Source organism: Pongo pygmaeus, chromosome 9, assembly GCF_028885625.2.
Source record: "Pongo pygmaeus isolate AG05252 chromosome 9, NHGRI_mPonPyg2-v2.0_pri, whole genome shotgun sequence".
NCBI classification, from domain to species: Eukaryota; Metazoa; Chordata; class Mammalia; order Primates; family Hominidae; genus Pongo; species Pongo pygmaeus.
The window spans coordinates 86,803,286-86,817,115 of record NC_072382.2 but is presented as its reverse complement, the minus strand read 5'-3'; the positions used below and the strand labels follow the sequence as shown (position 1 = coordinate 86,817,115).

At 37.8% G+C, this 13,830-nt stretch overlaps 1 protein-coding gene across 38 annotated transcripts in view; it reads left to right on the top strand.

Annotated features, from left to right (window-relative positions):
• Window positions 1–13,830, top strand: part of SYTL2 (synaptotagmin like 2) — a 116,649-nt gene that overhangs the window by 82,854 nt on the left and 19,965 nt on the right. For 10 of the 38 annotated variants that reach the window (XM_063671288.1, XM_054437948.2, XM_054437946.2 and 7 more), the window contains exons 8-12: window positions 95–166; window positions 6,989–7,090; window positions 9,176–9,229; window positions 10,489–10,536; window positions 13,505–13,599. In XM_063671288.1, coding sequence (XP_063527358.1) covers window positions 95–166; window positions 6,989–7,090; window positions 9,176–9,229; window positions 10,489–10,536; window positions 13,505–13,599 — 371 coding nt within the window. Of the gene's footprint in view, window positions 1–94; window positions 4,028–6,988; window positions 7,091–8,238; window positions 9,230–10,488; window positions 10,537–10,564; window positions 11,666–13,504; window positions 13,600–13,830 lie in introns of those variants that run through there. The other 28 variants (XM_063671285.1, XM_054437929.2, XM_054437927.2 and 25 more) reach the window with 12 other exon arrangements.

Sequence of the window (13,830 nt, the reverse complement as noted above, 5' to 3'; positions counted from 1 at the left end):
ATACAAAGTGCTTTTATAAAGAAGATGATGTGAATGATTAACAGTTCTTTAAGCATGCTCTTTTCTTATTTAGAAAAGTATTTCTATGTTGCAGATGAACTGTCTCATTGTGTTGAGCCTGAGCTGTCTCAGGTGCCAGGTGGCAGTTCTAGAGACCATCAGCAAGGTAAGCCCCCTCCTCTCCCGGCTCTAAAAGCTAAGACATCTTCACGTTCTGGTCCATATGCCACTGAGATAAAGAAGTCAACTGATGATTCCATATTTAAAGTTCTAGACTGGTTTAACAGAAGTTCTTATTCAGATGACAATAAGTCATTCCTCCAACATCCCCGAGGAATAGAGTCCAAAGAAAAAACAGACTCAAAATCACAGGTTGCTATTGACTTGGTGACAGATGACACTACTTTAAGAGAAAATGGCTCAAAGACCCTATTATCCAGCAAAATTGAATTGAAGCCTGTGAGATCTGACTCAGCATTCCAAGTAGAGGGAGATATGCTGGTTTCTGAAAGTTGCCAAGATAATGTGAATATCAAATCCAAATTCATGAATTTGTCCCAACAAGGCACCCCAAAGGAAGGCCCAGGTATATTGCAACCATTTGAAAGCTATGGCACCCCAAGTCAAGGGAGTAAAAATATGGACTATAGCCAAGATTCAAAAAGCACAAGAAAAGGGAATGGGGTATCTCCTTCAAATAGTAACTATTCCTACAGTGTTCTCAAGGAATCTGATGCAGAAAACCAAGTTCCATGCAACACTAAGAATATTGGCAACTTGGGTGAAGAAGAACCCAAGTTTCATGCTCATGAAGAAAATAGAGGACACTCAGAAGTGAATTTTGACTCTTCAACAATTGTCAAAGAACCAGGTTTGAAAGATAACATGAAAGCAGAGAGAAAGTGCAAAGTAGGAAATACCTATGTCCTGAAAGCTTCCTTAGAGCCAGAGAATATTAAGTCAACACCTGGGGTTGCCAACAATGGCTGTCCTTGGAAGAAGCCTGAGGTCCAATTCCAGCAAGAAGCTGGTGAGGTTCCCAAGAACCAAGTGCAGAGAGAGAAATACAAAAGAGTGAATGACAGAATATCCTTTTGGGAAGGAGAGAAAGCTGCTGCTAAGATAACTCATAAAGAACCCACATCTTCATGTAGCCAGGAACAATCTTCTGCTAAAGCATATCAGCCTGTGAAGAAGTCACAGGGTGTATCATCCATGGACAGTTTATCTACAGACGAGAGTGAATATAATCAGGTCATTCCCAAACGAGTGGTCCTAGATGAGGATGATCAAGCATCCCAGCTCTCCAATTCTTATTCCTCAAATAAATCTAAAGAGACCAAGCCACAAATAGCAGGTCCATCCAGAAACTATCTTTCAGCTGAGCAATCAGATAAAGTGTCTCTGTTTCAGAATAAGAAAAATGAGCCTATAAAAAGATCACAAGTGGCAGACAGTTTGCCTTCTAGAAGAAACATTACTTTACCAGCACTGCAACATCCCTCAAATGTTGGGAGTGAACGACGTGCTCCTTTGGAGAAAGACAGACCTCTAAATCGTGAATCAAATGCCAACTTTAAAGTTATGTCCCTAAAAGAAAGAATGGATGAACCCAATGCAGAACAGGTCTATAATCTCTCTCAGTTTGAGAATTTGAGAAAGTTTTGGAACTTAGAAGCTAATTCAAACAGTAAGGATAATAACAAGAATATTACCACAACAAGCCAAAAAAATTCTGTGCCTTTTAATAGGCAGAAACACGAGGAATTCAGCGACATTAAATTATCAGGTAAAAATACCCATGAAGCAGAGGTGCTTCTAAGCCCAAAAAAAGTTATGGCAAGAGAGGAAATGGAGAAATTAAATTCCAAGGGCATACTCCAGGTGCTACCAGATGAAATTGCATTTCCTTTGAGTCCACTTAGAAAGTATACTCATCAGTTGCCAGGAAATGAGTCATCAAAGGAAAACGTGGAAAAGAATATGGAAGGGATTGTTACTCCAGTGTTTAAGGAAGAAAAGGATTACTCACACCAAGAGATTCAAGAATCCATAGTAAAAACCAATGTTTTGTCTAAAGACTGCAAAGACACTTTTAATGACAGCTTGCAGAAACTGCTTTCAGAAGCCTCAACACCAGCAATTCAACCCTCTGGTGGAAAAGTTCATGGAAAACAAGTGCTTGAACCAAGTGTTTCTGAAAATAGAACATGGCTTCAAAAAACAGATTTTGCTGATACTGAGGAAGAAGTCAAAGGACCTGAGAAGATCATTAATGAGCATGCTGACAAAACAGTAGTTGATCCAAAGGTTAAACAGAACTCTTTGAATGCTAGTCTAGACAAACTCCTGAAGGAAGCAACTGGAACTTCACCCTCTCCCTTGCAAACCAAGTTGGCGCCCGTTATCACTGGAACCCACTCTAAGCCGGAAGAGGGAAGATTTTTTGGAAAAGGGATAGAACAGAGTCACAATACTTCAGCTGATAAGAGAGAAATACTAGCTCCTTTTCCAGTGAGAGATGAAACTTTTGGAAATACAGTTCTCCCCAAGAAAGCTGAAAGTGGTGAGTGCCAGCTAAGCACAGAGAATTTGATTCAGATGGCTGCAGAAGATTCTCATCCATTGGATCCAACTTCCCAGCTTTCCAGAAAGGGTTCTTTTGGGGATGTGGCCAACCCTCCCCAAGATATGCTTTTTCCCCAGGATGCTCATCTTTTTCCCCAGGCTAGGGTACACCCTTCTCAAACGGAAATTTCGGAGACTGTAGAGAAAGTCATTCTTCCACCCAGACCTGTATTGAATGATGTAAATGCTGCATTACAGAAGCTGTGTAGAGAAGTATGGTTAAGTTATCCAGCTGGAAGGGAAGTAGGTCCTGGAGAAGTGAACCCAGAATTTCCTGAAGCAGTACAGCCAGTAGGTAGCCCCCTAAATCCTCCAGGAGTGATATCACCATGGGCTACGATGGACACCATAGTTCCAGACAGGAAGGATTTTTATTCCTCCAATGTAGTTCCTGATAAAACTCATGAAGTTGGATCTTATTTAGCTGCCCAAATGTCTCTATCAGACCAGACACTTAGCTCATTTGCTTCCATTGTTGCTCAATATGGCAAAGCCCTACCTCAGGAAGTGGAAGAAATTGTGAGGGAAACAATTATTCAACCCAAATCAGAGTTCCTCGAATTCAGTGCTGGCTTAGAAAAACTACTGAAGGAAGCAACTGAAACCTTCCCCTCAAAATATGAAAGTGATACAGGGAATCTTTCTCCATCAAAGTTAATAGGTAGTACAAAGGAGCCCAGGCGAGCCACTTCTGAATTCCATCCTGAGGAATTAAAAGAAACGGTAGAAAAGGCTGAGGCTCCATTAATAACTGAGAGTGCTTTTGATGCTGGTTTTGAGAAACTTCTTAAAGAAATAACTGAAGCTCCTCCTTATCAGCCCCAGGTGTCAGTGAGAGAAGAAACTCATGAGAAGGAGTCCTCACAGTCAGAGCAGACCAGGTTCTTGGGGACAGTGCCCCATTTTTACAGGGCAGCCTCACAGACCTCTGAAATGAAGGCTAAAAGTAATGGTTTGGAATCTCAAGTCAACCAATGTGATAAAATGTTGGGAGGAGACGCACTTGTGACTGGTTTATTGGTAGATTTTTGTGGTTCCAGAAGTGGAGTTGAGATCCCTGGAACCCCACAACTTTATGTGGCTCATGAAATAGGGACCATTAAAACTGTAAATCCCCCAGAGGACAGGGACAGTGAAAGTGGGGTTGCAGGGGGACAAGGGACTTTTCAGGAACCTGGCTTTGGAGAGGCTTCTGAAGCAATTAGTGTGTCCAGAAACAGGCAACCCATTCCTCTCCTGATGAACAAAGAAAACTCTACAAAAACAAGTAAAGTTGAATTGATTCTAGCATCGCCATATAAGAAACAAGAGAAAGAGGAAGAAAAAGAAGGTTTCTCTGAGTCTGATTTTTCAGATGGAAACACCAGTTCTAATGTGGAGAGCTGGAGAAATCCTTCCAGTGAGCATTTAAAAATTTTTAACTCACAATGAGTCTGCTTTATGGAATGCTGATGTAAAGGATGATTTTTTTTAATTGGAATTAATTTAATATTCTTAAATGATGTTAAATTCTTCTTACCACTTCTGTGTTCCTGAGCCTTTCTTAATTAAAAAAATATTTATATTTTTTAATCAAATGCATTACATAAAACAGCTTTCCTATAAGGCTGTTTCAGAGTCTGAGTTGACTTCTCATTAATCTACCTATAGCATTTTTAGGTTTCAAAAAATACTTTTTAAATAACTTTTTGGGTTTGGAAAGTACCTTTAATACATTTAAGCTAGTTTTCCTCCTGGAAATATTTAGAATTTCTTCCTTAATTGGCAACCTTTATAGAAGTCTAGTAAGATTTGTGGCAAAGATATGCCACAGATGGACACAAATTTCCCATTCAGGAGCAATATCTTACCACAGTGGTGGCTAAATGCTAGGGACAAAATACAAGGCTGGAACTTTCCTTCCCTCAGATACCTTGTGCTGTGGTGTTTTTGTTGCCACTTTCTCCCTCTCATTTTCAATTATATGCACAATCTTCCCTTTCTAGAGTATGACTGGCCAGACGACTCACCTGATGCCACCTAAGGGCATTGCCTGGCCAGGTACATTTCTCTGGCTCCAGCCTTGGCTAAGTTGATGACCTGAATCAATCTCCACATTCATCTACCTGAACGTGGGGGCATTGGTTTTGGCGGCCAGGCTAAAACACAGGGCTTGTCTCAGTTTGCTATTTAATCGACATGTGGACATTGTAGCAGAGAAACCCCAGAGCAAATAGGAATGAGAAGCTACCTGATTAAAATGATGAAATGATAGAGAATGTTTTTTGGCTGGGACATTTTAACCAAAGTTGCACAACTGGTGTTGATTGCCTTCCTTGTAGTTTAGTAGAATTTGTCATTTGTTTAGCTCCTTTTGGTTCCAGTGAAAATAGATAAGCTTTACTGAGTGGCTTATTCTGAGGTGTGGATTCCTTTGTAAGTAGCTATAGGGTCTCTTCTTAAACACTGACCAAAGAATCCACCTTTAATCCTATTCAGTTAAGTCAAAGCCCCTCTAAAAAATTTTGTTGTTAATAAAAAAAAAAAAGAAATTGAAATATCAATCTCTAAAACCATACATATTTATTTATAAATCTCTAATTAAATCTCTAAATTTATTTAATCACTAAAGTAAATAAATTTAATTAATTAATAATTAATATAATGGCAAGAATAAAGCCAGCATGTTAAACTTGTTGAAGTAGGCTCTGACTAAACTGCCCATGAGTTGCTAGGTAAACTCACCCACAGGAGAAGGAGCGCTTGCAAATTTGCAGTTATGTTGGAGACTATCATCTAATGTGTATCCCAGCATAACTGACTGAATAGTAAAAAGCCTATCTAAAAAAGCAGTGTTAAATAATCACCTAGGCCGGGCACGGTGGCTCACGCCTGTAATCCCAGCACTTTGGGAGGCCAAGGCGGGCAGATCATGAGGTGAGGATATCAAGACCATCCTGGCTAACATGGTGAAACCCCATCTCTACTAAAAAATACAATAAAGTAGCTGGGCATGGTGGCGGTGGCTGTAGTCCCAGCTACTCGGGAGGCTGAGGCAGGAGAATGGTGTGAACCCTGAGGCGGAGCTTGCAGTGAGCCGAGATCACGCCACTGCACTCCAGCCTGGGCTACAGAGTGAGACTTCATCTCAAAAAAAAAAAAAAAAAAAAAAATCACCTAAACAGAGCCCAGAGAAGACATTTTAGAATTACAAGCCAATTAAGAGGTATAAAATGGTATAGTCATGATTTTAATTTAGGTTTATATATTCTAACCTAAATTATTATTTTAAAGCAAACTACAGTGGGGGTAGGATGAAAAATGAAGAGAAACCTACTATAAGGGTACTGTAATTTTGGGGAGCAAGCTAACACATTTGACTTGTGGCTGAGCTCTTAACTAAGCGATACCTCACTATGCTCCTTTGGGAAAAATTAAAGGTTCAGTAGTCAAATACTTTTGGAAATGCTGGGCCATTATGCACAGAGAAGGTCTGCAGTAAGGAACGTTTTAAATTTGAACAGAGAACATCCAAATCTAATTCATCTTAGAATCCATTTGCTATGAAATGTACTAGGCAGAACTGGAATGTATTTCAGGAAATTATTGTCTAGAGAAGTGGTTCTTAAATTGATTGATTCCTTAATCAAATCACTCATTGATTCAGCAAATATTTTGAAGTGTTTATTTCCAGCCACTGTTCTAGGCACTGAGAATACAACAGTAGTAAATGTCAGTACTTAAGCTTATTCATGATGGAGCCATTCCTTTTATAAAATAATGGCATTAGTAAATGATAGAGGCCTCCCTCCCGCAACTTTAAACTGCCTTACTAAAATAAAAATTTGACTATCCCATGTCATTTCCCAACATTTCATTGGAAATTATACTAGATCATGAAACCCAGAAAGTCTACAACCTTCGATCTGGAGAATGCACTCATCTGTGTACCCAATTATACACAGATGTTAAACATCTGAATCCTGCCTTCCACGGTTTTGAATTAATTTTATTAATGCTCCTAGAAGTATTTCATGGCTGTCTTCAAAAGCTAGAATGTTAAATGGGAAGAGTCAATGTCTGGCATAGGACAAATCATATGTCTAAAATAGGAGTAAACAACTAAGAGATCACATTTCTATTAATGTGGTAATCTTGTTTCTGTAGGGTTTACGTTTGCAAATATTTCTTGACCAGGAAAATTATTTTTAAGAGCATATTAATAGTGGAGAAATTTTATTTTCTTCTGTGAAATAAGTGCTTCTTAAAGTAGAAACTCATAGCATAATGTCTCTTTTCAACCTAACATTTCTATGTCCATATGTTAAAGGATTTTTTTTTTTGGTATTGTGCAGTGTTCATCGATTGTGTTTTATAACAGGTTCAGAAGAAGAACCCAGTCCTGTTTTGAAAACTTTGGAAAGGAGTGCCGCTAGGAAAATGCCTTCCAAAAGTCTAGAAGACATTTCATCAGATTCATCAAGTGAGAATAAAGTTCGCCTCACTGTTCATGCCCCATCTAAGCTTAAAAATGCCTATGTGCTCTCCTGTAGCCTCACTGCATGCTGTTGTGCACTGCACCCTCTAATGGGGCAGTTAACAGATGAAAATAACCTTTCCAAAGTGCGCTGAAGAGGCTCAACCTAAAGTGGAAGGAACTTTGCTTATAAAATAATATATTACATTTGGTTACTAAAATACTAGGTTTCCTTCAATTGAAGAATCCCAGTTTGAGTGTTTCTCAAGTACAGTGAGTTTCAAAGGATTGTGGTAACTAGTAGTATTAGTGACAGTAGTCATAACTAGCATTCATTGAATATTATTTGCCAAAACGTGCCTAATAATTTTACATGTATTATCTCATTTAACCAGCACAAGCAACCCTATGAGAGGTGAATTATTGTTATCCAAATTTAAAGATGAGGAAAATGAAGCTCAGAAATGTGAAATGACCTTTTTAGTATTACACAGAAGATCTGGGACTCAAAATTAAGCAGGCTATTATCAAGAACATTTATGAAGGGACCACATTATATATGACAGCGTTGGATGTCCAGTGAATTTTGCATGATACGGAGTTGAATTAGTCCCTGGCTTCAAGGACTTTCCTTTCTCTTTTATCCCTTCTATTCTGTTCACACTTTTCTTTTAGATACTGGAACTGTAAGCCCAAAACTACTTAACATGAAAGACTTTAGGTACACGATTCCCCACTGGCAGCTGCTTTAATGGTGAAGGATTTCTTGAGTACTAACAGAGAACATAATATATAAAGAGAGTTGTGTGCTAGACAAATGGACTAAGAAACCATGACTTCTTGGTGTTTTGTTCTTGCTATTTTCAAGCTAAAATGCACCCCTGGGATTGCAGATGGTCATAAGAAAAATTATCAAGTGAAAAGTTAACCACTACCAAACTCATATGATGGACAATTGGCCATTGTTATGTTTAGAATATTTTTTGTGCATTTGCAATTAAGAATAAAAAGTCAGAATTTAAAAATGAAGAATTTAGAATTAAGAATAAATTAAGAATAAAAAGTCAAATTAAGAATAAAAAGTCAGAATTTAAAAATGAAAAAAAAAAAGAAAACTCCACCAAACATTTCCTAAAATTCACAGATTCCCAGGGGTTTGGAGACAGTATTCCCAATTTGGAATGTAGTCCTAACTATCCCAAGGATCTTGGAATCTCAGGGTTAGAAGGGATCTTAAAAATCACCCATTTTAACCTTCCCCCAATGCAGAAATTCTCTCTAAAGCCTCCTCAACAGGCGGCCAACCCCCATATCCGCCTGAATGCTTCCAGAGAAGGCGAGTCGAATCCTTTGTTGGACAGCCCTGATTGTTTTTCCTTATGTTGGTGATGGGCCCTGAGAAAAAGAAAAAAAGAAAAAAAAAAAAATCTGAGAACAATTGTCCCATTTAGCAGACCTCTTGCCTGTGAAACGTGGGGCTATTTCCATGGTGCAGCTTTAAAGTACTCAGGAATGTATAGGGTTAAAAAAAAAAATCACCATCAGCTGACGGGTATTCCTGCACGCTCCCTTCCAAATACCGATACCCACTCTCACACTAGCCTGCCAAGATTCCACTTAGCAGCTGGTCCCCAGTTACATCTCTTCAGTTGACTTCCCAAGCAAGCCTCCCAGAGGCATATGCGAATGATGATGCACACACACAAATATTTGTTAATGACCATGGGTTTGGGAAGGTGTTAGTCATGGCTAGCATCATACCCTTTACAGAAGAATAGAGAGGCTGTTGCAGCCCCGTGCTTTCTCCTGCTGCTGGCTGATTGCTTGCTCTGAACTAACCCTCTAACCCTTGGGAGTCTGTGTGCAGCAGTGATGTGAGCTGCATCCGGGCTGAAATGGGAGCTCCCGCTATGGCACTGGCTCAAGGAGCTAATCTAAAGAGAAAGTATTTTGGGGAAGACATCTTGGTTGCACCCCTCATTGCATCTTGACTAATTGCTTCCAACTCCGGGGGCTTCCAGGGACAATCTCATTGTTCTTTTCTCTCCAAGGGTCAGCCATGTTAACCATTTGTTAATTTCTTCTGAACAGATCAAGCAAAAGTAGATAATCAGCCAGAAGAATTAGTGCGTAGTGCTGAAGATGGTAAATATCTTTATGTATTTGCATGTCTGTCTTTGTATTAACTTCTGGGGTGATTTGGGCAGTCTCCGGGACGCAGCTGTTGGGTAAATAGAAGAACGTCATTTGCCACTATGTGGTGAATAGTGCCTAAGTTACTATAAAACAGTTCTGATTTGGTACATTTAATATAGTTTGTATTCTTAAGGCTTCTTCTGGTGATACTGTCATGAGGATCTCATCAGAGACCCTTGTGAAGCAAGGGTTTCTATAAATAGAAAATTGTATTTCTTTGGATATGAGCTGATTTTTGCTACTCTGACTTGCAGAACTCTTTGTAAAGGCAGGAAGAGTGGAGTGAATTCCTGGGTTAAGTTATTCTTCTGTTTGATTCTCAAGTCTCAGCATTTAGATCTCTCTGGGCACAACTGGTAAAATCTTAAATTCAAAGGAAAGAGTCCCAGAACAAGGGTGGGAAATCGTGCCTCTGCTTATATAAATAACTAAATATAGACATAGGGTGAAGTTGATTCTGAATATAATGGAGCCAGAAGATCTTGAAGCTTGTCAGTGGATCAGGTATTACTTGGCTCTGTTATAAGATGAATAGTATAGTGGTGCCTTGGTTGAGGGAGAGACAGAAATGAGTCTGATTTTTATAGTGCAGAATTTATGCAAATGTATAATTTGTATTTGCATGCTGGATTTTGTTTATTTGTTGTTAAATTTGCCTTCACTATAATCATAAAAATGTGTACTCACTGAACTTTCCCATATAAATGCAGCAACAGAGCTCCTTAAAGGTCATTCTTTACTTTTATGTAATAGTTTTGTCTTTCTTATTTTATATTTACAACAGCCTCACTGAAGTTGATGGGGCAGGGATTTTTATCTTCATTTCGCTGATAAGAAAAACTCAGAGAAATTAGGTGACTTTTCTAAGATCCTATAGCTAGTCAGTCACTGGGAGGGCAGGAAATAGAATCTCAGCTTCATTACTCCTAGTCCAGTGCTCCTTCCCATTTTCCATACTGTGGTCTAGTGAATTACAGGAAGGATGCTCCATATCTCTTTTGTTTGATCCCAGATTTTTAGTTGAACAGGAGACCTTAAAGAGGCTAATGAGGAAGAGTCACAGTGAGGAATGGATGAAAGCAAGATGAAAACCTGTCAGATGTATTCTGCTGTCTCAGTTGTGAAACTGACATTTGAGCTTTACTTTCATGTCTCTTTAATCCTTCTGTTAAAATGGTATTTATTCTCAATGTTGCCCTCCTGAGTAGATGAGAAAGCAGATCAGAAGCCAGATACAAATGAATGCGTACCAAGAAGTGAGTAGCAGGATCTTTCTCACAAATGACTAAACATTCCACTTTACATAGTATTAAATATACTGAAATAACTAATCCCATTAATAACAGTATTTATTATTGGCACTAACCTCCTGCAGCTTGCAAAGCTATTTCATTACGATAAGGCTTTTATTGAAAACATTTTACTATTGTCTGTGTTGAAAGAATGATTTGTGGTTCCACTGAGGGAGAGTTGTATATTAAATATATATATATATGTTATTGCTGATATTATTGTGCTTTTGTCAGTCTCTATGCTGTTTGAATCTCTGCTTAAAAGCAAGTTGGCACCTTCTGATTTCATTTGGTTTTTATGTTGCAGTATGATTTTGAGTATTGGATCTCTTGTGGCCTCTATACAAAACTGTAGATGTGAAGTCATTTATAACTTACTTGGACCTATGAAAGAACTGTTAGAGTATGTGCTTCTCTCCATATCCATAAAAGCAAATCTTTTCATGCCCAGGGTTTAAACTCTGAGGTTCAAAACTGCCTTGAATGGTAAATGGTTCTAAGTATAAACCAAGTGAACAAGTGAATCTAAGAAGTAACTGTATACCTGTGGAGAGTAATGCCCATCTACTAATTAATGTCTGTCATCAAGCAAAGATAATGTTTGTTCGATCTTTTCTGTTCAATCTTAAGATTACTCTACTTAGCTGTGACTATCTTAAGGACAAATAACACATTTAAAAAGTCCTCAGATGGCCTAGTAAAGCATGCAGCGGGGTGTGTGTGTGTGTGTGTGTGTGTGTGTGTATGATTTTTTAGCTTCTTGGTTTCACTCTGTTTCATAAACCCTAGGCACTGGGGGTGTGAAGATAATGATACACATATCTACCCTCAGGGCCACAATATTTTAAATAATAATTTCCCAACAGTCTTTGGATATGCTAATAGGGCTTAATGAGGAAAGCAGCTAAATGGAGGAGCCATTAGATAGAAAACCAATGTGCTGATGGCTAAAAGTCAGTGACATGTAGTGGGAAACCTGAAACTTTGCTCATGAGATCCTCCTGCCAGCAGTGAAGGTGCTGAGCTTTGGCACATGACTTGACAAATTCTTAAGAACTGCCCAGGAAAGAAGACAGTCCAAGCTTCAGCTCTTGTGAGTATGTGCTCTCTGTCTGACTATTGCAGAGGAAACAAGCCTTCTGCCCATAAGGGGTGTTAGGTAAAGGGGCTTTTCCAGTTACTTTTGAACTAGAACGTATTTAAGTTTGAGTGTCTTATATTATCTTGCTATGTTTTGTTCAAAATTTAGTCTAAGGAGTAAAAGCAAAACACACATAGACATATATACCTAAATATCTGTATCTTTATTCATGATCTCCTAATTGGCTTAGTTTATTGGTCAAGGCAAATAGACTACTCCTGTGCTGAACTCTGGGTAAATTAATTTGTCCCTTTTTGGTGATATTTTCCAAAATGACTGTTATTGCCTTTTCACTGGTAAAGAGTATATTCTTACCACAAAAATCAAATACATGATCCAAACACAAATGATGAAAGCCCATAAATCTAAAATTGATTATATTTGAGTAGTGGGTATAATTGAATTTGACCTTCATAGCATCATCCAACAATATACTTTGAAAATAGTAGGGTGCAATGTTATAACAAAAAAGTTTTTGCATTCTCACTGGACCATATTGTGGGACCTAATCTTACACTGCTACCAGTATAACTCTCCCTAATACACACACACTGTTGTTTAATGGGAAGTGATTAAAGTAGGTGTCATTTTAGTGAGACACCATAAATGCATTTTGATGTGCATTTACCTATGGGAGCCTAAGGATAGGTGAAAATTGTTATGTGAGCAAGGATATCTTTAGTACGTGTAGCTAAATTTTTAGTTTTTCCTTCATTAGATTTCTTTAAAGATGAATTTAATGTTTAAGGATGAATTTGAGTCTTTTGTTTTATGTATATAAATATAATTTGATGTTTACCTATTTTCTTAATATCTCTTTTAATGATAAAGTCAATGTATCTGTTTCATTCATAATATAATTTAAGATTCTTTATCATATGGTATTTATTTGATTAGAAAATACTTATATAGAGCTTACTCTGTGCTAGGCACTAAGTGCCTTGGAAAATATTAACTTATTCATTATAAGAGCTGTGATTCACCATAAGAAAAGCTTAGATGTTGTGATTCTTAGAAAAAGAAGAAAATAGTTTTCTAACTAGGTGTATGCAAATTAGGATTATAATTTATCCTCTTCTTGTACCTTCTACATATATACTTTCTATATCAGAAAGAAGACATATGCTACACTTTCTTATTAAATTCTTAGAGTACCCTAACTTTAACCATTCTAACTTTGCCTTGGGATATTGAAAATTCTGAATCAGTGAGGTATCTAAATAATTTATATTTTCAAAAAATAATGTTTATTTTATAATTCTGAGTGTAAAACACTATCAGAAAAGTAATCCTCATGCTCACTAAACAAACCTACTCTAAGACACTCAACAACCAGAACACTTTTATTATTGAGTTGTGTACAAAAATCTTGACTGTCCAGATGAAATAGTTTTTCAGCCCGCAGTGTGTTAGTAATATATCTCAAGGAGATGAACCAATAAAGTACAGACCTTGTGGTCTGAAGCTCTGTTGTGAAAAAATAAGCTAACCCAATTCACACTGACAGTATAATTTGATTCAAGTTCAGCTCCATTTCAATAAAAAGTAGTGTTTTTAAAATTAACTTTGTTTTGTATTTGGTTCAACTCCTTGCTAGTTCTCTCTATATACAATTTATAAAAACTGCATGTTGCTAATCTCGTGATCCTGTGCATGTGAACTACTCTGCCTTTAACTTTTTTACAAAAACATGTTTGTTCATAGATTAAATGAAAGTATGTTTTCAACTTAATGTCTAATGTTTTCTGACAATCGTAAGAATAATTTTGAAATGGAAATGCTGCTGTTTAGTTTCCACAGTGCCTACACAACCTGATAATCCATTTTCTCACTCTGACAAACTCAAAAGGATGAGCAAGTCTGTTCCAGCATTTCTCCAAGATGAGGCAAGTTTGTCTTTTGTACCTTCAGAAAAATGGAGACAGAGGGTTGGAATTGCTATGCCAAGGTTGGTGTGTTTGTATTCCACTGTGGCAGAGACCAAAGAGGTCAGAAGGACTGGCCCTTGCCTTTCAAGTCAATAGAAGTAGTGTTGTTCATCCTGGAACAGGGAAAGGCACATCTCATTCGACTCAAACAGTAACTCCTTTTGGTTAGTGAAGTCAAATTGCATAGAT